Raw genomic sequence first — 24,652 nt, 5'->3', positions numbered from 1 at the left:
TATAGTACGAGGAGGAGGGTGAACCTCCACACTTGTAATAGAGCCAGAGAGAGGGGAAGAACTAGACACAGAGACTGGAAAGGTAAAGTGCGGAGGTGGAAGAAGGGAAGGAAGGGGTAAAGAAGATTTGAGCACTGGGGATTTTTTGGACTTCTGAGAAGTAGAGGGGCGATTGGTATAAGGTGTCGTATGGGGTCTTGTCGATACTGTGGCTTGTGAGGAAGGACGCGAAGATGTGAGAACAGACAGAGTTTTAGTCGGGACGTTAGAGCCAAGGACAGCAAAAGGATTAGATGCCGGAGTGGCTATGGGAGGGGTAACAACAGAGGAGGCTGCAGAAGATGGGACCCCAGAAGTGGGGGGGTGTTTTGAAACACGAGAATAAGAAACACGGGGTAGTCTCCCTTGGAGGCGGAGATGAGTAACTGCCATAGCATAAGGGAGACCTTCTGCCTCTTTGAGGCAACGGATTTCACGCTCATTCAAGTAGACCTGGCAACGGCGAGAGTACGAAGGGTGAGCCTCATTACAATTAAGGCAAGATGGAGGTTGACTGCAAGATGCATTAGAATGGTTGTCGGCACCACAGACTGGGCATTCGGCTATAGATCTGCAATATTTTGCTGGGTGACCAAAACGCCAGCAATTTCTACACTGTTGCGGTGTAGGGATCACCTTTCGAACTTGTAATCGATATCCCGCGACATAAACAGAGGACAGGAGTTCACGGCTGTCGAAAGTTAATCGAGCCACATTGCAAGGGTAACGTCTCCGCCCGCGGGCAGGAAGGACATAAGTGTCTACTTTGAGGATTGGGAGAACCTGGAGTTCCAGCTGTTCAAGAATGTCATTGTCACATGACTTGAAATTCTGTTGGACTATGGTATGGGGCAGAATGACAGTACCACTACAAGAATTGAGAGAAAGATGTTTTTCAATAGTGATAGTAGTAGTATCGATATGCGAAAGGAGAGAAAGATCATGAGCTTGGGTAGCATTCTGGACAGTGACAATGCGCGTACCGCTCTTGAGAGCATGAAATGAAATATCTCTACCAACATGACGCAGGAGCGCTTTGCCAATACTATGGTCAGAAAGATAGGCAGAATTAGAAGTCAGTCTTAAAGTAAAGAATTTAGTCCATTGTGTGGTCCGAAACTGAGCGTGGAGAGGGAGTGCATGACATGTCGGTCGTTTCCGAGTAGAATGGGAAGGTAACGAAGGAACATCATCAGGAGATTGACGTTGGCATTTAGGAGTAGGACCAGAGTTGGTCTGTCGTGAAATGGGCTGGCGATTCGAAAATTGCCGTACCATAGAGGGAGAGGCCGGAAGCATAGTCAAAGGAGAGCGGAGGTCAGACAAATCGAAGGAGTTAGTCGTAGCCCCGGTACCTGAAGCGGGTGAGGAAACAGCACTAGCAAGAGGTACAGGGGCATCAGGAGTGTCCGAAGAGTGGTCTAAATACAAGGCAGGGTCAGAATGGGGTGTGGTATCAAGAAGGGGCCCGGGGGTAGTGGGTTCATGGATTGGGTTCTCCATGGTTAGGTTACTCCTTTGCTTTTTGTTTTTAAGAAAAAAAAAAGAAAAGAAAATAAAAATAAAAAAAAAAGAATAAAAAAAGGGGGGAGCGGGGAGGAATAGTTCCCAGGAGGAATGAAAGGGCCGGAAATCTCCCTCCGCGCCCAAGAGGACCTCAGCACCGCTAGTAGCGCAGATGCAGCATGAAACCCATGCCATACCCTACCCTTCATGCCAGTAAACCAGCAATCCGGGATAGCAACCTCACATCTGCCGAGCTACCTCGGTGGACAAAAGAGAGGGCGGCTGGATATCCGCCACAAAGCATACCTCTTTCGGCCACCACCCCTGGAATTCGAAAGGAGGCTTCCAGAGATACACCCGTTGGCTGAAAGACACCCAAAGCTACACTCCGGGATACCGGAGAGGGATCGGGACATCCCCAGGCGATCCAGATTCCACGGCAAACTACGCCACTGCCAAGAACCTCAACGGAATGGGATGGACCCCGGTATCCTTTCCCCTACCTAGGAACTAGTGCGCCTGTGGGAGAAATCCCAAAGGCCAAAAAGAGGAAGGGCAAAAGGGAGGGGTGGGGAGGAGGAGGAGGAGGAAAGGAAAAAGGGGATAGCACCAATCGTGTCTAGACTAGGCTATGGTGACAATGCATCTCTCATCCTCTCTGTGTATTCTTTATAAGATCGATCCCATTCATCACGAGACATTGCTTTTGTGTCTGTCTTTTTCAACCTTCCCTGTTCGACAGCCAGTATACAAAGGCGTGGCCCTTGTTTACAAGATAAGGAGACGCCTATTTTCTCTGCCTTTCTTATCACCTTTCCTGACCTTCACCGTCTTTCCACGTATAGAATAATTACAGATGCTAGTAGCACTAATTCATTTATTTGCAGTAATCTTCATATAGGAGGTCGATTACTGCAAATAAATAAATGCAAATAAATGAAAAGGCAGAGAAAATAGGCGTCTCCTTATCTTGTAAACAAGGGCCACGCCTTTGTATACTGGCTGTCGAACAGGGAAGGTTGAAAAAGACAGACACAAAAGCAATGTCTCGTGATGAATGGGATCGATCTTATAAAGAATACACAGAGAGGCTGAGAGATGCATTGTCACCGTAGCCTAGTCTAGACACGATTGGTGCTAAATGCTGCTGGAATTTGAGGTTTTGTCTATCGCCTCCCCCGGTAAAACAATATAAAGTTTTAAGAGGTTCAGCCAACTAAGAAACAGCTTTTGGGAAAGTTATAAAGAGTCTGTCATGACATTCAACGATCAAAAAGGAGCCCACACCTGGCGGTATTATATTGTGGGATAGGAGATCCACACATATATATATATACATATATGAAAATTTGGACTGTGAAATGACAGTCGCCTGAGTTATCAAAAATGGTTATAACTATGACCATAATTTTCAAAGGGGTGGACTGGTAAGCCAGCAGTAGGCCTCGGTCAGATAACCAAAAGCTCTAGCTGTGGGTCATCACATGACTGAGACCCGCATCAGGAAACACTAGTTTCCTGACAAACCTTACCAAACCGAGAGTAATCAAGCTTGACTGGTTTAGCTGAGGATACCAGGTGTAAATAAAAAAAAAAAGGGCACAATACCTGTGTACCAGGAGTAAACTAAACTAAAAATGTTGCCAATACTGAACGTTGTAATTACTGCCAAACTGATTGAGAATCCAGTCCTAAGAATTCCTTCAGGTTGACCAAGACTGCTTTGTGAAACAGTTCGTGACTAACCTGCAATTGTGATCAGGTGTAGATGTGTGAATGGTTCATTGTAACTTGTACAGCTATCAAAACTTTGGGGCCCAGTCCCTGGAGCCATCATGTACCTCTAATCTTTTTGACTACCGCTCACAGGATGGGTATGGGGTACATAATAGATATTAAACTAAGACTTTCAAACGTGAAAACTATATTGTAAGGACCCCAACGGAAATAAATCACTGACTGACTTAAGGTTATCCCAGGTTATTTACATATATGCTGCTATGATAACCTATGTAACTGTATTTGTGTATACCTGAATAAACTGACTGGGGAATACAAGGCAATTAGGTCTGACCACGAAAATTTGGAATGGCACTTCTCTTAAAGGGAATTAGGAAACGCCTTGCTTGTAAGACCTTAAAAACCGGAGATGACTTAAGTTTTTGTGCTGGAGTGGAGCCTGTAAGGGTGAGGAACATTGATACAACCGTAACTTTCCTGCAATATACAAAATGTAGTTTACATGTACGTAATAAAATGGTTAAGCATAAAAGGCCACTAGTATATTATTAACCAAAATAATCATTAAATAATACCATGTTGATGTCAGCCATGAATTCTCAAACTAATGAACTGAAGTTTCTCGTTTTATCACACCTAACCCCTCAAGGAAGGTTCCTTGATGTTGGTGAGGGGCTCTTGATTTAGGGAATTGGATCTGTGCTCCAGTTCCCCGAATTAAGCCTGAATGCCTTCCACATCCCCCCCCCAGGCGCTGTATAATCCTCCGGGTTTAGCGCTTCCCCTTTGATTATAATAATTATCACACCTAAATATCTCCCAATACCCATTACCCTTATGGGTTTACCTGTAGACACTTCCCGAAGACACCGCTGGCTTGATCAATCAAGCTGTTTGGTTAGGTAAGGTTTGTCAGGAAACAGGACAAGTTAGATAATGACCTGCCACTGGAGCTCTTGGTCATCTGACCGAGGCCTTCCGCTGGCTTACCCCTCCATCCTTTTAAATATTATGGTTAGTATTATAATCAGTTTTTGAGTCATCAAGCTGTTAGTGACGGCCGCCCGCAGTCCAACGTATGTACCACAACCAGAAATTATTATAATGAAGGGGGAGCACTAAACCCGTAGGATTATGCAGCGCCTGTGGGGGGGAGAAGTATTCAGGCTTAATTCAGGGAACTGGAGCACAGATCCAATTCCCTAGATCAAGAGCCCCTCACCATCATCAAGGAACCTTCCTTGAGGGGACCAGAAATTATAATCATAACTAAGCGCTAAACTCGCAAGGCCATGCGCTGCACCACAACCCGAAAGGGTCATACAGTTTCCCATGACCCTAATAAGGGTCTAGTGAAGGTCAAAGGGATTGAGAGAGAGGAGGGAATGGATGACATACAAAGGTAAGCGCTAAACCCACAAGAACCTACATAGCAAAATTTTTGACAAAGTTTAGACAGATAAATATAAATACATCATACGTACCATAAATTACCCTCCAGGATAACCCCCAAAAAATGTCCCTGCTAATAAATCATTATAATCCTGGCTAAGCGCTAAACCCGTATGGGCCACACAGCTGAATGTCATTAATAGCATTACTGAGTTAATAAAGCTCTAGCCATCGTATGATGTGATGGTATTAATTCTTTATTGACAATTATTAATCATAACTAAGCGCTAAACCCGCTGGGGTCATCGAGTATTAAGCCGGGGGAAGTTCTCGGTCACATGACCAAAATCTCTAGTGGGGGGGTCATCACGTGACTTAACACCCGCGTCAAGAGACCGTTTAGGTCTCGGTCACATGGCCGTTCTATACTGTCATAATTGTGGGTGATACCTAGTAGGTATTACCTACCATTCTTGAGCAATATAAGAGGTGAAGACGGGAGCGCTGAGCACACACATCCTCCCTCCATAAAGGTCAGCAGCATACTAACGCCACAAGATGGCGGCGCCGGATCCCGGATGTAACGGCATTCAAAACTGAAAAAAAATAAAAAAAAATGTATAAAATAAAGAATAGGCGACATTATTGTAATCATAGGGGAGCGCTAAACCCGTGGGATTATACAGCGCATGTGGGGGATGGAAGGTATTCAGTTTAGGGAACCGGAGAGCAGATCCAATTCCCTAGATCACGAGCCTCTCACCAACATCAAGGAACCTCCCTAAAGCTGACTCTTGTGGAAGTCCCCTTATGACTGGATCACACAATCGAGAGGACCTAGGTTCGATCTTCCTGACGAGGAGAGACATACGAGGCATCTCCTGAGAGCAGGTACCCCTCTTCAGATAAGGACGTGCTACCACATGAGTGAGAATGACAGAGAAAGATTTGCCTTGTATGGGCCAGTAGGCACACGCAGTCCTCGTCCTCGTATCTAAAGCTATTTCCAAGTTTTCAAAGCAAGACACGAAGAGACAGGATAAGCAAATTGGTCGGCTCCTCAAGAGACAGGATGAGCAAATTGGTCGGCTCCTAGACAGGATGAGCAAATTGGTCGGCTCCTAGACAGGATGAGCAAATTGGTCGACTCCTGAATAGACAGAATTTTTATTCTATCTTCCCTAATATATGTTGCTAATAATCTACTTGTCTTATCTACCCCTGACCTCACATATGCAACTATTACCATCGCACTAGACAGTAATTATCACATATCAAGACGCGGTTGGCACAATCTTGACAAAAGGCAAGACTGATGGACTCAACACATTGACTCCAAGCTGAAGGACTGATGACTTTAGAGTCCTATTCATCTTTCACCTTCTTCTGTATTGGACTGAAGAAGCCACTGGCTGGCGAAACTTTTCCGGAATATAGATATCCAAAGGTTGCACAAGTGTCTTATTGTAAGATATAACCTAGAAACTCTAAGATACTAGTTTTCATGGAATAAATTGTGTATGCTTCATTAGATCGGCTTGTAACCTACACCACCTGTAACTTGATAATTGAACTTCTGAGTGGGTTTAATGTCAATGGTGATTGGCTTGGTCAAGGGACTTTGTATATAAATGGTACTAGCACATGTACACCACAAGTATTACACCAGTGACAAAGTTAAGAGTTGTATTTTGCAACAGTAGTTTATGCAATAGCTAGGGAATGCTTCATCCGATTGGTTTCAAATCTTTCAGTGCTGAGATTATACTTCAAAAACGTATGCTGTTGTAATCTGGTAATTATTGCTTTTGTCCACTGATGTAGATGGGGCTGGGCTAAAGGAATATTGGTATATCTAGGATCACTGGGGCAGAGAGAGCTGAGCTTATGCGATACAGGGATCACTGGAGTTATGGGATACAGTCAGGGCCTGATTTAGATCCTCGGGGGCCCCTGGGTCACTTTAGGTTTGGGGGGCCCTCAACATGTAAATTGAATTACAAATAAGAAATGAAGTAAAATGAATGATAAACTGACAATTTTCAGTTTGTAATATATTCCATCTACACTATATAGTTTGGAGTCTGGTCCAGTAACAGTCAGAACAGGATGTGGTAACAAAATGGGGCCTGGAAGGAGGAGGGTTATCACGGAATGAAGACTCCATGGAATGAAAGGGTTGTAATTTCTTCGAGAGGACCTCGAAACCACGTGCAGATGTAGTGTGAAACCCGTGTCATACCCTGTCCGTCACGCTAGTAAACCAGCACTCCGGGATAGCAACCTCACATCTACCGAGCCACCTCGGCGGACAAAAGAGAGGGAGGCTGGAAACCCGCCACAGAGCATACCTCCTTCGGCTGCTACCTCCCAGAACCGACAGGCAGCCTCTGGAAATACACCCGTCATCTGCAGGGCACCCCGCCCACTCCTCGGAAATCAGGAAAGGGAACAGGGTGCCTCCAGACAATCCAGATTCCACGGCAAATTACACCACACCCGATTAACCTCATGGAGCGGGGTGAACTCCGGCACACTTCCCCTTACCTATAAACCCTAATGCCAGGGGGAAGGATGGCAGAGGCTACAAATGGGACGGAAAAAAGGGGAGGGTTGGGAGGGGGGAGGAAAGGGGAAAAAAGGGGGATAGGGAGGATAATTAAGTTCCGTCTGAGGAAGAAGACCAAATGGTTCAATTCCTCAGACTGATAGCCTCTTCACCACAACGAGGAACCCCCCTTGAAGAGGTGTTTTCTCAGAAGACCCCAGTATGACACGGAAAATTCAGTTCTCAGGAGCTCGGAAAAGAAAGATTTTTAAAGAATTTTTTTTATATTTTATTTAAAACATCATAAATCACAAGGTAGTATAAAATATTAAATACCACAATAATACAGGATCTGGACAAGATTACGAAGAATTATATCACAAGTGCAAGAGAAAAAAATTTGAAACACGCAAAATACATACACACCATTCACTGACACACATTATACAAAATGATATTATATCTGACACATACACACAAAACTGTTGGAGGGGGCGGCCCCCCCATGAAAACTCATCTATAAATACACCCACATCATTCGCACACGTATTGATCACAGCAGTGATCAAACATAAATTTTTGTAACTTTATATATACATGCAACTGATTATGAGATTTAACTTAAGAACAAAGTCTGGTAATTATCCGTCAACATTTCTCTATAACAATAAGCATTACACAAAATTACATAAGCGTATAAAGCATCAACAACTGCAAGATGTTTACAGCATACGTTGCATCAGCAACGAAACTTAATAACATTACAAAAGTGATGGAAAACAAATTATGTAAAAACAAATATAAAAGTCATCTAAGAGGAAATAAATTCCCTACAAAATTACAATAAATACTGCAAAAATACATACCAGAAAAATTATCTTTGCAAAAACTGGTAGACTAACATGGACAGTGACTTCTATAACTTCCCTTTTAATCTCAAGGACCTAATTTATACAAATCTTGGGCTAATCAAAATCTTGCACACAAAACTTACATGTCAACACAGCACCACGCAGTACATACCTTCCCGACCCTCACATTCCTTCGCAAGTCCTTTACCTTATACACTCTCCCTCCGAAAAACTAATGGCAACCCGCTTATAAAGGAAACCAGTCCTTTACGTATAATTAGCTCGCCAACTGAATGAGGCCATTGACCGTAAGTTTGCAGTAGGTCTCCAAAAAACGTACCCTCCACTGTCCCCCGTAAATAAGTTTGTTTCTGCAAACCGTTCTATATATGCCCGCAGTAATTGCCCTAATCCTAATTCTTCCTCCTCCCGTGTCCCTCATCCCCCAGGAAATATACAGAAAATCCACCACTACATACATAATGGCCCTTTTCACTTCTCTGGAGACCCCGCGTACTTCTAATGTTAAGGCTCGCAGGGTCCCTACATTACCCCCACCCATCAACCTAAAAACCTTCGCTAACCACACCCTTACCTCCCTCAACTCTTCACAGAAATAAACCGCATGAAAAGCTGTTTCCTGTTCTCCACAGTGATCGCAGGTCTGTTCCCTCACCAATCCCATTGAACACAAAACAGCTTTCGATGCTAATATCCCCATTATAAATCTATATACAAACTCCTGTACTCTCGGCATTAACTTAAGCTTTCGAAAGTCATTCCATCATACCCCAATCATACAAGGGATAAACCGATACCCCCTGTATGATTTCCAGCCTTCTGCTCATCGTCACCAAACGCCCCACCCTAAGTTTTGCCTCCTCCCTAATCAATAACAACAACCTCAGCATATCCTCGCATTCAATTAATTCTTTTCCACTCCACCATCTCTGCACATCCTCCATCACTTTCCCCACTCTAACCCCTCTTTCCCCCCCCCTCCATAACAAACCTCTGTTTCACATATAAGGCCTTTACTCTCGGCCCCAACGCTAAAAGGCCTACTCTTCCACTGCGTATATTCGACATCACCACCACCTTGCTTAGCCATGCCCTCCCGAAACCCCAAACATAACGTAATGCCCTCCTCTGAATCTCATGTACATCTGGAGTCTGCAGTGGATACACCACAGCCATACTCCATACTTTACTATAAACTAATGAATTTACAATTATCGCCCGCTGTTGTAAGGTGACGTCCCTCGCCCATAAACTCCTTAACTTTTTTACTGCCTTCTCCACCACGACCTCCGAATTCACCTGCCTAGCCTCCCGCGCATCTGTCATGTATATAACTCCACAAATTTTTAGCCTAGCCACTACTTCCCACCCAAACTCCAACCCCAAGCCCCCCCCCACCCAGGCACCCACCTCCAGCAAACTTGATTTTGCTCTGTTCACCCGCATGCCAGATGCCCTCCCGAAAAGCTCCAACACACTTCCTACCGTACGCAATCCCTCCACTCTGGCTATCAGAACAGTGGTATCATCCACATACCCCACCACATCTACACACCCATCCTTCTTCCCATTTAAAATCCCCCTCCCCTCAACGAGCCCATAAAATGGATGCTGCATACAAGCAAACAATATTTGAGACAGGGGACACCCCTGTCTCAAACCCCTCTCCATCCTTACAGGCCTTCCCAACCTGCCATTAATTTGTACTCGCACCATTGCAGATGAATACATTGTATCAACCCACCTCACCACTCCCATGCCAAAACCGAGATGCAACAAACTAGCCCTCAGAAAGTTTCTATCCACACAGTCGTATGCATTTTCCCAATGAATGCCCAAAAGCCCTCCCCCGTTGCAACCCTCCAAAAAATCCCTAATGCAGCCATGCCCATCTCTCATGCTTCTGCCCAGAATACCCATCTGCCCCTTATGAATAACCCCACCTAACACCTTCTTCATCCTATTGCCCAGTATCTTCGCGAAAATCTTGTAGTCGGCACACATTAGTGAAATAGCTCTGTGCTCACTCACTCTTCCCTCTTGCGTACTAATATGACTACACCCGTTCGCTGAGTCTGTCCTAACTGTCCCTCCCGTCGCATACAATTCATGACCCTCACCAGACAGTACTTAATGTGCTCCCATTGAATTCTATAAAAATCATTTGATATCCCATCTATACCCGGTGCCTTGCCAGTACTCATATTGAACACAGCCTCCTCAGCTTCCCCCATGCTAATCTCACCTCCCATCCCCATGCCCTCCTCTCCATATGACCCTAAACCTCTCCCCCCCACACCTCCTCAATAGCATTGCCCTCCTCCCCCTTCCCCCACTTCTTTTGGAACCAGAAATCAGCATAATTGCTCATGCCTTCTGTAGTATTCAGTACCTGTCCCTTATGATAACCACCCATATCCTCACTTACCTCCAAGTTTAAAATAGTCGAATCCCTAACCCTAAAACCTCGCAAAACACTTCCCGAAGGTTTATCACCCCACAGCACAGCTTCCATTCCCGCCCTTACACGTACCGAATCAAATCTGCCATTATGTAACTCTGCCAACCTGTCCTCGAGTTGCACCATGTTTCCGTACTGCCGCCCCCCCCCCTTCCTCATAACACCCATTTAGCTGATATTCAAAATAATTTTGCAACCCATACCTCCACCCTGCCTCGTCCCTTCCTTTTATAAAAACCTGCTATACCCGGCTTAGCGTGCCTTTCACACCATTCTAAGACACACGACTCCACCTCTCTAGAACCCCAAAAAGTTTGCCACCATTCCCCAAAAGCCATACTCACCTTACTCCTCACGAGTCTTGCATTTAATTTCCAAAAACCCGATTGTATCCTAACCATACCCTCCCAATCAAGATCTGCCATAACTGCCCTATGATCAGAAAACCCCACATCAAAAGTCCTGACTCCCAACACACGTACAGCTTCCGTTGCATAGATCCTATCTAATCTTGCAGCATAATCCCGTCTGACAAACATATACTCAACCTGCCAACCTCCCCTCCCCACAACATCCAAAACCCCCATGTCTCCAAACACATTACGTAACAAGCCCAACATACACCCCGCCCCCCTCGGTTCCACATCCCCACCCCCTAATAACACAATTCCAATCTCCCCCTATTACAGTGACTAAAGGTAAACCCCTAAAATAGTACATCAAAAATTCCCTCACAAAGTTCTCCTTGACTCGTGCGTTGCCATCCGCCGGCATATACACTCTATAAAACAAACCCTCGTTGCACCCCATTCTCCCTCCACCCACACGACCCTCCCCCCCTCCTCCCACCCCAAAATACACAATGGACTGGTTTCCTTTACAGCCACAGCAACCCCACCTTTTAACCTCAAAGAGCCACTCACATACAACTTATAACCTCTCAAAGACAACTCACAACCAAACTTATAATTGTGCTCCTTAATGAAACATATATCTACATTAAATCTCTTTAAAAAACATTCCACCCATACTCTTTTAACCTCGGCTCTCAGGCCATTAACATTGATCGTTACAACCATGAATTATGACAGTAAAGGCGGCTTGCCCCGCCGCCTTGGAATGGCACCCGCGTGACCTGGCTGCTGACTAGAGCCCCGTTTGTCACCTTGTCTGTCCAGTCCCCCCCCTTATCCTTTGAACCTTTCAGTACTTCAGCACCGCTACACCCACTCTCCGGGAGATCCAACTTGGGCTTCCAAGACTTCTTTCCAGGTCTCTGCCCTGGCGTTAAGACGTCTTCCATATCAGACGTCCCAGCTGCTCTCTTGCGTGAACCTCCGTCTCCACATGTAACCTCTTCCATGCACGCTCTGTGCACCTCAGCCACTACCGTTTGCTTCTTCCCCTCATTGCACACGGTCTTCCCACGTCCCGATGAGACTGTAGTCTCCTCCAATGAGCATCCACGCTGCTCATCATGCAGACTCCCCTCCACTTCACTCAGGAAGGTATTCAAAACCTCATCCAGCATTACATCTTGTTGCATTACAGGCTCACCGTCATCGTTCGTCGTCTGCTTAGGCCACGTCCCCACAGGTAACGTAGCACATGAGTCCGTCTCCACCTCTGCTTTATCCACTTCCTCACTCCAACTGCACGATGCCTGCCTTTCGGCCGCATCTGTCTCCTGCACCACAGGACCCAACTGCTGATCTACCGGTGTTGGCATCTGTTCCCTCTGTCCTGGTTTCCTATGGCATTGGGCTGCCATATGGTCAAATGATCCGCACAGCCTACAAGTCCGCCTCTGTCCTGCATAGTATACGTAGACCTGTGTTCAGAACTCTTCCAGTAAAACATACGAAGGAATTGATTGCCGTAACGTCATCTTCAGATTGAAGGATCCATCGGGCAGTCCTACATAAGGCCCATCCTTCCACACTCCCAATTCTGCCGCATGAATCTTGCCATAACGACGAAAGACCGCAACCACATCATATTCTGTAGCTTCAAAGGGCACATTCCTGACTTTTACGTATGTCACATAGCTGGATACATCATGTAGACATACCTCCACTGCTGTATTCACGGCCATCCTCTTCTCGTGGTACTTGTCAACTATGCTTGAGTAAAATCCAGCATTTATAAATTTGATGAAAATCCTCGTAACTCAGTTAACAGCCACACCATAAAGCTCTTCATTGGGTATCCCATACACATCACGAATAATCGTAGGGAGTAGCACCTGCATTGTAGAACTGCTTAGGGCACCACGTACCAGTTCCACACAGACAGTATTCACACGTCCGCCATGTTGATTGCTCAAAACAGGCATACTGCGCAGAAAATCAACTAAATCGGGTGTGTCTGCGCAGCACGTCCACACGGCCCGGAAGCGATGAGGACAATGTCTTTTTAAAGAATTAAGCGAAAGAAATGCTGCTGCAGTCTTGGCAAAGACACAACGCCTTACAGAATTTTTCTATGCTTCCGTAATGGAAAACAGAAGCTAGTAATGAAGAATCAGTACCACTACCAGATGATGATTCTGAGGACCCACCAGCATTCCCAAGTACATCTGCAGAAAATAAAAAGAACATACCAAATCAAGAGAGTAAAGGTGATGCATCACCACAACCATATTATACAGATACTTGTGTAGACATGGACAGTGAAGCCCCACCATGTAATTCAGACCCAGTCATGAGGTTTCCTGTCAGAGAAAACCATGTGTAGATCTGGACAGTGAAAGTAACCATGTATAGGAGCGAGGCTGATTCATTACCTCTGTAACTTGCCATGATTGTGACCAGATCTACCTGGAGTACATTACCTTTGTAACTAGTTCAGCTATCATAACTTTGGGGTCCAGTCCTTGGACCCCAAAGTACCTCTGTAATCTTTTGACTACCGCCCACAGGATGGGTATGGGGTGCATAATAAAGATATTAAACTAAACTAAGCTCCACCATGTGATTCAGTCATGTGTTTCCTGTCAGAGAAAACCATGTGTCCTTGTGGTCAACTGTCACCATATTGATAGATACCGAAAGTCTGACACCAAAGATATAAATAAATACACATCTATAATTATTATACAGTGTAGATGGAATATATTGAAAATTATAGTCAGTTATTCTTAAAGTCAAAATTGAAAAAAATAAAATCAGACGTGTTCGAAACCTAACAATTTTTTTTCTAAAACTGTTGTTTATCATTCACTTTAGTTCATTTATTATTTGTAATTCAATTTAATTCCCACGTTGAGCCCCTTCCCCTGCCGCCCTGATCAAAACGAAGCACTAAACCCACAAGAGATATCAAATACGTAAAGCCCAAGATCATGGACATTGTTCATTAGAATTAGGGATATGTGACAAAGGAGTGTGTTTGTAGTAGTGTGGAGGACGTGTCAAATGTCAAGGTTGAAGCCACGTTAACACACAGTAACAAGACTGTATTAGTCCCTTAGTAATTACCAAGTGACAACCATCCCCCCATCACCCTCCCACCAGTAACAACTAACTACTCACCCCCCAAACCCCTCCACCAGCAACCAACCCACAACCCTTCCCATATGACCTTCCCCCTCCCCACAAACAACCACTGACGTCATCCCCCCCTCCTCCTCCAGGTCAATGGCGCCATTTAGCCATGGAGGTCAACAATAGTGGCGCCACTAGTCACTTCTCTGCCATCCACCACACCAACACCTCCAGCTCCTCCAGTTCCATCAACCTCTGGTAATTTAAACTTCAATTATTCTAATTCCATGGTAATTTTTTGATAAATCAACTTGGAAATATTTTTTTTCTTCTTTCTATAGAATGTTGAAGGAAACATTGTAAATACAGTTAAGACTCTAACTATTACTTACTGTAGTTCATGAATAATCTAGTAATGTCCGTACTTTTATCTTTGCAGACATTGTTTTGGTGTGTTGCTGCTGGCGATGACATTTCTGAAGACTTGCAGCTGCCCACAGCACGGCCTTCACCACAGCAGCTGCCCACAGCACGGCCTTCACCACACAGCAGCTGCCCACAGCACGGCCTTCACCACACAGCAGCTGCCCACAGCACGGCCTTCACCACACAGCAGCTGCCCACAGCACTGTTTTCACCACACAGCAGCTGCCCACAGCACGGTCTTCACCACACAGCAGCTGCCCACAGCACGGTCTCCACCACGCAGCAGCTGCACACAGCACGGCCTTCACCACAAAGCAGCTGCCCACAGCACTGTTTTCACCACACAGCAGCTGCCCACAGCACGGCCTTCACCACACAGCAGCTGCCCACAGCACGGCCTTCACCACACAGCAGATGTCTTCAACCTACAAGATTCAATAAACTTGTTAATTAAACTGTAATAAATTCTTTCTTTATCACAGTAATGTTCAATGAACACACAAAAGGTGTTCAAGGAACACAAAAGAAATAAGTCTCAACTGCTGTATTTGTCAGCAGGAGACAACATTCACACAACTCGGGAGCTTTAAGCTCGGGGAAAAAAAAAAAAATACCTACCCCAACCCTACTAACAACAGTAGTAATGAGACGAACAGCCTCAACACTGCTATTGTTGGTAGTTTGAGGTATGATACATTTTTAAAGTTTCATGACCTGGTGTTCGTATCGTCAGGAAGGTAAGTGTTGCGGCACTGGGCAGTGGAGTCGTGTACAACACTTCCTCGTGCACAAGAACAGTGTTCGCAGGGAAGACTTCTAACACAGACTATTACGATCACCTCGTCTCCAGTGTTGTCAGGAGGATTCTGTGCCAATTAAACAAGAGGGTAAACTATTACATACTTTACAACAAGCCAAACCTACTCTTAGACGCCTATATTTAAAGGATATTAACTGGGGAAAAAATAAATATTGACTTTTTACTCAACTTGCACTAATCTGATTCAAACCTGACTATCATCGACCTGTCCCCCCGAGAGTTTACCGCTCCCCCCTCCCCCCATTCAAACTATTTTACGTACGTGCAGATTTACCCCCCAAAAATTCCCATAACTAGATATTCCCCAAGCTGTGTATATCCATAGGACCTGATATGTTAGGCAATCAGGTTTGATCCAAAGACGGGGAGGGTACTTGTAAGTACTTGTATCAAGATCCCTTCATTAGTACAAAGACGCCCCTTGAAGGGCATCCTGATTTAACATTAAGGTAGTTAGGATCATTGTTGTGTTAGTGTTTGGGAAATAACACGTCCCTCATAGCACACTAGACTAACAACCAACTATGGGTTATATAGGTTTAGCGCTTCCCCTTTGATTATAATAATAATATGGGTTATATAACCAGTTGAAGCTCTGCCGTACACCAGTCTCCTAACACTACTATGCTAGCCTGAATTCATAACCTACCTTAAATGCCAGTTATGGCTGGCATCCCAGGCACAACCTGAGAACCACTACATTTAAGCCCCCACACACTATTGTTCTGGGTTTCTAACCCAGCAGGGTTAATAATCCAAATTCCCACTAATACCAATCTAAGTTAGGGGGGGGGTAACTATACTCATCAGCATCAGATGTTAGTTAATCCTTTCTGCCAACACTTCAGATTACAGAAGTTTTCATTATATTCATCATTAACGTCTGCTGCCAGAAGTGTTACACTTCATTACTTACAAAGTATCAAACCAACTGAAATTCTGGACACAAACTTTTATATTCAAAGGAACCTGAACGTCGCTTAAATTTTCCAAAATGATAAAACTGTGTAAACTTAATGAATCAATATTTAAGTTTGCAGAGTTTGACCAAAGGCATAAAAAACGTAGAACACCCACCACAACCACTACCCAAAGCCTGGAACCCACCAAAATCCCCACGGAAACCATGTACAATAACAGACTGCATACAGCTACTGAAGGTCGTTGGTGGGTTCCCAGGCCTACAGTTCTACGTAATCTATGCCTTCAGGGGAGATTACTCTCCCCTGCTATATGCATTCATTATGCATATAGCAGATTCTCCAATTCTATTCTTAACCTAACTACCTAAATATATAAAACTACTTACAATACACTTATGGAAACCAACAATGGAGAAGCAATTCGAGACGATCTTATAGTTTCTCTTGGACGAGTATCAAGTCAGACCAAAAGTTAAACAGTATAATAGACCACAAGACAGGTAGCAAAAACCATGGAGGGGGGGGGTGAAATTACAAATGACGTATGGTGCCCAAGTTCCAAAATACAGCAGTAGTGGTATAGACAGTAGCAGTACAAGCAGTAGCAATAATAACAGTACTGTAGGTAGTACTGGTAAGATTTGCGGTAATACCAGTGGTGGTAGTATTATTACTGGCAATAATAGAAGTGCTGGTAGTCAGTCTACTACTGCTAGTGGTGGTGGTAGTAGTAACATTAATAGTACTAACAGTAGCAATATTCGTAGCTGAAAGTGTCAGTACAAAAAAGTGGGGAAATTGCGACAAGTTAACCTTCAATAATAAAGTTCAACAGGAGCTTACAATAGACATAAGAAGAAACTCCAATATTCCTGTTGGCCAATATTTGGTAAGAAATTAGAAGTAAATAAAGTCTGGATAAGAGACTGACCATCTTTTATCAAGGTTGGAGACTAGAGCTCAAAATTAACTCGACAATTTAGTCTCCAAGACTGTTGTCACCTCTGTAGTCGACAGATGAAGTCGACTCCCCAAGCGAAACATTTCATGAATAATGATACCAGTCACAATGTCTCTTACCAACCTGGTATTGTATAACATTTATAATGTGAAAACAAAAGTTAGAGAAATCTGGTCTAGGAAAAAAGGTATGAAAATTAAAGTCAGGTGCAGTCGAAAGTGGTGTCAAAACAACCCAGGTTAGACCGAAACATCTGAAGTTTCCTCCCCCAAGTGTCAGTTTTGTGAACTTAGTAAACAAAGCAACATTAGACTTACCAAAGGCATAAAAAACGTAGAACACCCACCACAACCACTACCCAAAGCCTGGAACCCACCAAAATCCCCACGGAAACCATGTACAATAACAGACTGCATACAGCTACTGAAGGTCGTTGGTGGGTTCCCAGGCCTACAGTTCTACGTAATCTATGCCTTCAGGGGAGATTACTCTCCCCTGCTATATGCATTCATTATGCATATAGCAGATTCTCCAATTCTATACCTTACCTATCCTACTTAACACTACCTAATTCTATAAGTCATTTTGATAGAAATTAAATAATTGTAGACCTACAAAGTGTTATATACACACCACAATTATGCAGCATACTCCAGGTATAGGCCTTACTAGTTTGTAGAGCAGTGGTGGTGCAATGGGGGATGAAGGGAGGTAAAGGTAAGATCAAGGTGGTCTAGGTAAGACCAAGGGGGTCTGGGTAAGATCAAGAGGGGTCTAGGTGAGACCAAGGGGGGTCTAGGTGAGATCAAGGGGGGTCTGGGTAAGATCAAGGGGGTCTGGGTAAGATCAAGAGGGGTCTAGGTTAGACCAAGGGGGGTCTAGGTGAGATCAAGGGGGGTCTAGGTGAGATCAAGGGAGGTCTAGGTAACATCAAGAGGTGTTTAGATAACATTAAGGGAGGTCTAGGTATGATCAAGGGGGTCTAGGTAAGATCAAGGGTGGTCTAGGTAAGATCAAGGGTGGTCTAGGTAAGATCAAGGGTGGTCTAGGTAAGATAAAGGGGGATCTGGGTAACATCAATGGGGTCTAGGTAATATCAAAGGGTCTAGATACCTTCACTAGTACAAAGATACCCCTTGAAGGCCATCCAGATTTAGCATTAAGGTAGTTAGGATCATTAAGACAACATTGTATTTCTCCTACACTCCCATGTCCCTCATAGCACACTAGACTAACAACCAACACTATGGGTTATCTAACCAGTTGAAGCTCTGCCGTATACAAGTCTCCTAACACACACTACTGGAACCCACCAAAATCCCCACGGAAACCATGTACAATAACAGACTGCATACAGCTACTGAAGGTCGTTGGTGGGTTCCCAGGCCTACAGTTCTACGTAATCTATGCCTTCGGGGAGATTACTCTCCCCTGCTATATGCATTCATTATGCATATAGCAGATTCTCCAATTCTATACCTTACCTATCCTACTTAACACTACCTAATTCTATAAGTTATTTTGATAGAAGCTAAATAATTGTAGACCTAAAAAATGTTATATACAAATCACAATTATGCAGCATACTCCAGGTATAGGCCTTACTAATTTGCGGAGCAGTGGAGGTGCAAGGGAGGATGAAGGGAGATAAAGGTAAGATCAAGGGGGTCTGGGTAAGATCAAGGGGGTCTAGGTAAGATCAAGGAGGTCTAGGTAAGATCAAGGAGGTCTAGGTAAGATCAAGGAGGTCTAGGTAAGATCAAGGAGGATCTAGGTAAGATCAAAGGATCTAGGTAAGATCAAAGGGTCTAGGTGAGATCTAGGGGGTCTAGGTGAGATCAAGGGGGTCTAGGTAACCAAGGGGGTCTAGGTGAGATTAAGGGGGTCTAGGTAACATCAAGGAAGGTCTAGGTAAGATCAAGGGTGGTCTAGGTGAGATAAAGGGGGTCTGGGTAACATCAATGGGGTCTAGGTAAGATCAAAGGGTCTAGATCCCTTCACTAGTACAAAGACACCCCTTGAAGGGCATCCTGATTTAACATTAAGGTACATAGGATCATTAAGACAACATTGCATTTCCCCCACACTTCCACGTCCCTCATAGCACACTAGACTAACAACCAACACTCTGGGTTATCTAACCAGTTGAAGCTCTGCCGTATACCAGTCTCCTAACACACTACTGTGCTGGCCTGAATTCATAACCTACCTTACCTGCCAGTTATGGCTGGCATCCCAGGCACAACCCGAGAACCACTACATTCAAGCCCCCACACACTATTTTTCTGGGTTTCTAACCCAGCAGGGTTAATAATCCAAATTCCCACTAATACCAATCTAAATAATCCCCCTAATTATACTCATCAGCATCAGATGTTTATCCTTTCTGCAGAGTAACACTTCAGATTACAGAGGTTTTCATTATATTCATCATTAACGTCTGCTGCCAGAAGTGTTACACATCATTACTTACAAACTATCGAACCAACTGCAATTCTGGACGCTAATACTTTTATATTCATAGGAACCTGAACGTCGCTTAAATTATCCAAAATGATAAAACTGTGTAAACTTAATGAGTCAATATTTAAGTTTGCAGTTTGACCAAAGGCATAAAAAACGTAGAACACCCACCACAACCACTACCCAAAGCCTGGAACCCACCAAAATCCCCACGGAAACCATGTACAATAATAGACTGCATACAGCTACTGAAGGTCGTTGGTGGGTTCCCAGGCCTACAGTTCTACGTAATCTATGCCTTCAGGGGAGATTACTCTCCCCTGCTATATGCATTCATTATGCATATAGCAGATTCTCCAGTTCTATACCTTACCTATCCTACTTAACACAAATTCTGTAAGTTATTTTGATAGAAACTAAATGATTGTAGACCTACAAAGTGTTATATACACACCACAATTATGCAGCATACTCCAAGTATAGGCCTTACTAATTTGTAGAGAAGTGGTGGCACAAGGGAGGATGAAGGGAGGTAAAGGTAAGATCAAGGTGGTCTAGGTAAGATCAAGGTCTGGGTAAGATCAAGGGGGTCTAGGTAAGATGAAGGGGGGTCTGGGTAAGATCAAAGGGGTCTAGGTAAGATCGAAGGGGTCTAGGTAAGATCAAAGGGGTCTATGTAAGATCAAGGGGGTCTAGGTGAGATCAAGGGTTTCTAGGTGAGATCAAGGGTTTCTAGGTGAGATCAAGGGGGTTCTAGGTGAGATCAAGGGGGGTCTAGGTAACATCAAAGGGTCTAGATACCTTCACTAGTACAAAGATACCTCTTGAAGGGCATCCAGATTTAACATTAAGGTAGTTAGGATCATTAAGACAACATTGTATTTCCCCTACACTTCCACGTCCCTCACAGAACACTAGACTAACAACCAACACTACCACCATGTCCCTCATAGCACTAACAACCAACACTACCACCATGTCCCTCATAGCACTAACAACCAACACTACCACCATGTCCCTCATAGCACTAACAACCAACACTATGGGTTATCTAACCAGTTGAAGCTCTGCCGTATACAAGTCTCCTAACACACTACTGTGCTGGCCTGAATTCATAACCTACCTTACCTGCCAGTTATGGCTGGCATCCCAGGCACAACCTGAGGAACACTACATTTAAGACCCCACACACTATATTTTATGGGGTTTCTAGCCCAGCAGGGTTAATAATCCAAATTCCCACTAATACCAATCTAAATCACCCCCCCCCTAATTATATTCATCAGCATCAGATGTTAATCCTTTCTGCAGAGTAACACTTCAGATTACAGAGGTTTTCATTATATTCATCATTAACATCTGCTGCCACAAGTGTTAGAATTTACTACTTACAAACTATCAAACCAACTGCAATTCTCGACGCTAATACTTTTATATTCATAGGAACCTGAACGTCGCTTAAATTATCCAAAATGATAAAACTGTGTAAACTTAATGAGTCAATATTTAAGTTTGCAGTTTGACCAAAGGCATAAAAAACGTAGAACACCCACCACAACCACTACCCAAAGCCTGGAACCCACCAAAATCCCCACGGAAACCATGTACAATAACAGACTGCATACAGCTACTGAAGGTCGTTGGTGGGTTCCCAGGCCTACAGTTCTACGTAATCTATGCCTTCAGGGGAGATTACTCTCCCCTGCTATATGCATTCATTATGCATATAGCAGATTCTCCAATTCTATACCTTACCTATCCTACTTAACACTACCTAATTCTATAAGTTATTTTGATAGAAGCTAAATAATTGTAGACCTAAAAAATGTTATATACACATCACAATTATGCAGCATACTCCAGGTAAAGGCCTTACTAATTTGCGGAGCAGTGGAGGTGCAAGGGAGGATGAAGGGAGATAAAGGTAAGATCAAGGGGTCTGGGTAAGATCAAGGGGGTCTAGGTAAGTTCAAGGGGGTCTAGGTAAGATCAAGGAGGTCTAGGTAAGATCAAGGGGGATCTAGGTAAGATCAAAGGATCTAGGTAAGATCAAAGGGTCTAGGTGAGATCTAGGGTGTCTAGGTGAGATCAAGGGGGTCTAGGTAACCAAGGGGGTCTAGGTGAGATTAAGGGGGTCTAGGTAACATCAAGGGAGGTCTAGGTAAGATCAAGGGTGGTCTAGGTAAGATAAAGGGGGTCTGGGTAACATCAATGGGGTCTAGGTAAGATCAAAGGGTCTAGATCCGTTCACTAGTACATCCTGATTTAACATTAAGGTACATAGGATCATTAAGACAACATTGTATTTCCCCCACACTTCCACGTCCCTCATAGCACACTAGACTAACAACCAACACTCTGGGTTATCTAACCAGTTGAAGCTCTGCCGTATACCAGTCTCCTAACACACTACTGTGCTGGCCTGAATTCATAACCTACCTTACCTGCCAGTTATGGCTGGCATCCCAGGCACAACCTGAGAACCACTACATTCAAGCCCCCACACACTATTTTTCTGGGTTTCTAACCCAGCAGGGTTAATAATCCAAATTCCCACTAATACCAATCTAAATCATCCCCCTAATTATACTCATCAGCATCAGATGTTAGTTAATCCTTTCTGCCAACTAACACTTCAGATTACAGAAGTTTTCATTATATTCATCATTAACGTCTGCTGCCACAAGTGTTACACTTTATTACTTACAAACTATCGAACCAACTGCAATTCTGGACACTAATAGTTTTATATTCATAGGAACCTGAACGTCGCTTAAATTATCCAAAATGATAAAACTGTGTAAACTTAATGAGTCAATATTTAAGTTTGCAGTTTGACCAAAGGCATAAAAAACGTAGAACACCCACCACAACCACTACCCAAAGCCTGGAACCCACCAAAATCCCCACGGAAACCATGTACAATAACAGACTGCATACAGCTACTGAAGGTCGTTGGTGGGTTCCCAGGCCTACAGTTCTACGTAATCTATGCCTTCAGGGGAGATTACTCTCCCCTGCTATATGCATTCATTATGCATATAGCAGATTCTCCAATTCTATACCTTACCTCTCCTACTTAACACTACCTAATTCTATAAGTCATTTTGATAGAAATTAAATAATTGTAGACCTACAAAGTGTTATATACACACCACAATTATGCAGCATACTCCAGGTATAGGCCTTACTAGTTTGTAGAGCAGTGGCGGCGCAATGGGGGATGAAGGGAGGTAAAGGTAAGATCAAGGTGGTCTAGGTAAGACCAAGGGGGTCTGGGTAAGATCAAGAGGGGTCTAGGTGAGACCAAGGGGGGTCTAGGTGAGATCAAGGGGGTCTGGGTAAGATCAAGGGGGTCTGGGTAAGATCAAGAGGGGTCTAGGTGAGACCAAGTGGGGTCTAGGTGAGATCAAGGGGGGTCTAGGTGAGATCAAGGGAGGTCTAGGTAACATCAAGGGAGGTCTAGGTAACATCAAGAGGTGTTTAGATAACATTAAGGGAGGTCTAGGTATGATCAAGGGGGTCTAGGTAAGATCAAGGGTGGTCTAGGTAAGATCAAGGGTGGTCTAGGTAAGATAAAGGGGGATCTGGGTAACATCAATGGGGTCTAGGTAATATCAAAGGGTCTAGATACCTTCACTAGTACAAAGACACCCCTTGAAGGCCATCCAGATTTAGCATTAAGGTAGTTAGGATCATTAAGACAACATTGTATTTCCCCTACACTCCCATGTCCCTCATAGCACACTAGACTAACAACCAACACTATGGGTTATCTAACCAGTTGAAGCTCTGCCGTATACAAGTCAACTAACACACACTACTGGAACCCACCAAAATCCCAACGGAAACCATGTACAATAACAGACTGCATACAGCTACTGGAGGTCGTTGGTGGGTTCCCAGGCCTACAGTTCTACGTAATCTATGCCTTCAGGGGAGATTACTCTCCCCTGCTATATGCATTCATTATGCACATAGCAGATTCTCCAATTCTATACCTTACCTATCCTACTTAACACTACCTAATTCTATAAGTTATTTTGATAGAAGCTAAATAATTGTAGACCTAAAAAGTGTTATATACACATCACAATTATGCAGCATACTCCAGGTATAGGCCTTACTAATTTGCGGAGCAGTGGAGGTGCAAGGGAGGATGAAGGGAGATAAAGGTAAGATCAAGGGGGTCTGGGTAAGATCAAGGGGGTCTAGGTAAGATCAAGGTAGTCTAGGTAAGATCAAGGGGGATCTAGGTAAGATCAAAGGGTCTAGGTGAGATCAAGGGGGGTCTAGGTGAGATCAAGGGGGTCTAGGTAACCAAGGGGGTCTAGGTGAGATTAAGGGGGTCTAGGTAACATCAAGGGAGGTCTAGGTAAGATCAAGGGTGTTCTAGGTAAGATAAAGGGGGTCTGGGTAACATCAATGGGGTCTAGGTAAGATCAAAGGGTCTAGATCCCTTCACTAGTACATCCTGATTTAACATTAAGGTACATAGGATCATTAAGACAACATTGTATTTCCCCCACACTTCCACGTCCCTCATAGCACACTAGACTAACAACCAACACTATGGGTTATCTAACCAGTTGAAGCTCTGCCGTATACCAGTCTCCTAACACACTACTGTGCTGGCCTGAATTCATAACCTACCTTACCTGCCAGTTATGGCTGGCATCCCAGGCACAACCTGAGAACCACTACATTCAAGCCCCTCCACACACTATTTTTCTGGGTTTCTAATCCAGCAGGGTTAATAATCCAAATTCCCTCTAATACCAATCTAAATCACCCCCCCTAATTATACTCATCAGCATCAAATGTTAATCCTTTCTGCAGAGTAACACTTCAGATTACAGAAGTTTTTATTATATTCATCATTAATGTCTGCTGCCAGAAGTGTTACACTTACTACTGTGCAATCTACATCTACAGGACCTTAAACTCCAATATCAACCTTGACCTAAAACGCTTTCTTGATAGTTGTGACAGAACCCACAGGCATAACACCAGACA

At 44.0% G+C, this 24,652-nt stretch overlaps 1 protein-coding gene and 1 long non-coding RNA gene across 2 annotated transcripts in view; both read right to left on the bottom strand.

The window, feature by feature from the left end:
• The window catches only part of LOC138855475 (uncharacterized), a 56,921-nt gene that overhangs the window by 5,381 nt on the left and 26,888 nt on the right, over positions 1-24,652 (bottom strand). The window contains exons 3-4 of the long non-coding RNA XR_011394723.1: positions 14,469-14,894; positions 5,146-5,273 (exon numbers count right to left, since the gene is read on the bottom strand). This is a non-coding gene — a long non-coding RNA (uncharacterized lncRNA). The remainder of the gene's footprint in view (positions 1-5,145; positions 5,274-14,468; positions 14,895-24,652) is intronic.
• On the bottom strand, positions 11,459-14,554 carry LOC138855489 (uncharacterized). The gene is made up of 2 exons (XM_070105095.1): positions 14,436-14,554; positions 11,459-13,136 (listed from the first exon to the last, which is right to left on the bottom strand). The coding sequence occupies exon 2, from the start codon at positions 12,327-12,329 to the stop codon at positions 11,628-11,630; it is 702 nt and encodes a 233-aa protein (XP_069961196.1). The 5' UTR covers positions 12,330-13,136; positions 14,436-14,554; the 3' UTR covers positions 11,459-11,627.

This window comes from Cherax quadricarinatus, chromosome 96 (genome assembly GCF_038502225.1).
Source record: "Cherax quadricarinatus isolate ZL_2023a chromosome 96, ASM3850222v1, whole genome shotgun sequence".
NCBI lineage: Eukaryota > Metazoa > Arthropoda > Malacostraca > Decapoda > Parastacidae > Cherax > Cherax quadricarinatus.
Note: the sequence above shows the minus strand (reverse complement) of the source record. Positions and strands in the feature narration are given on the sequence as shown.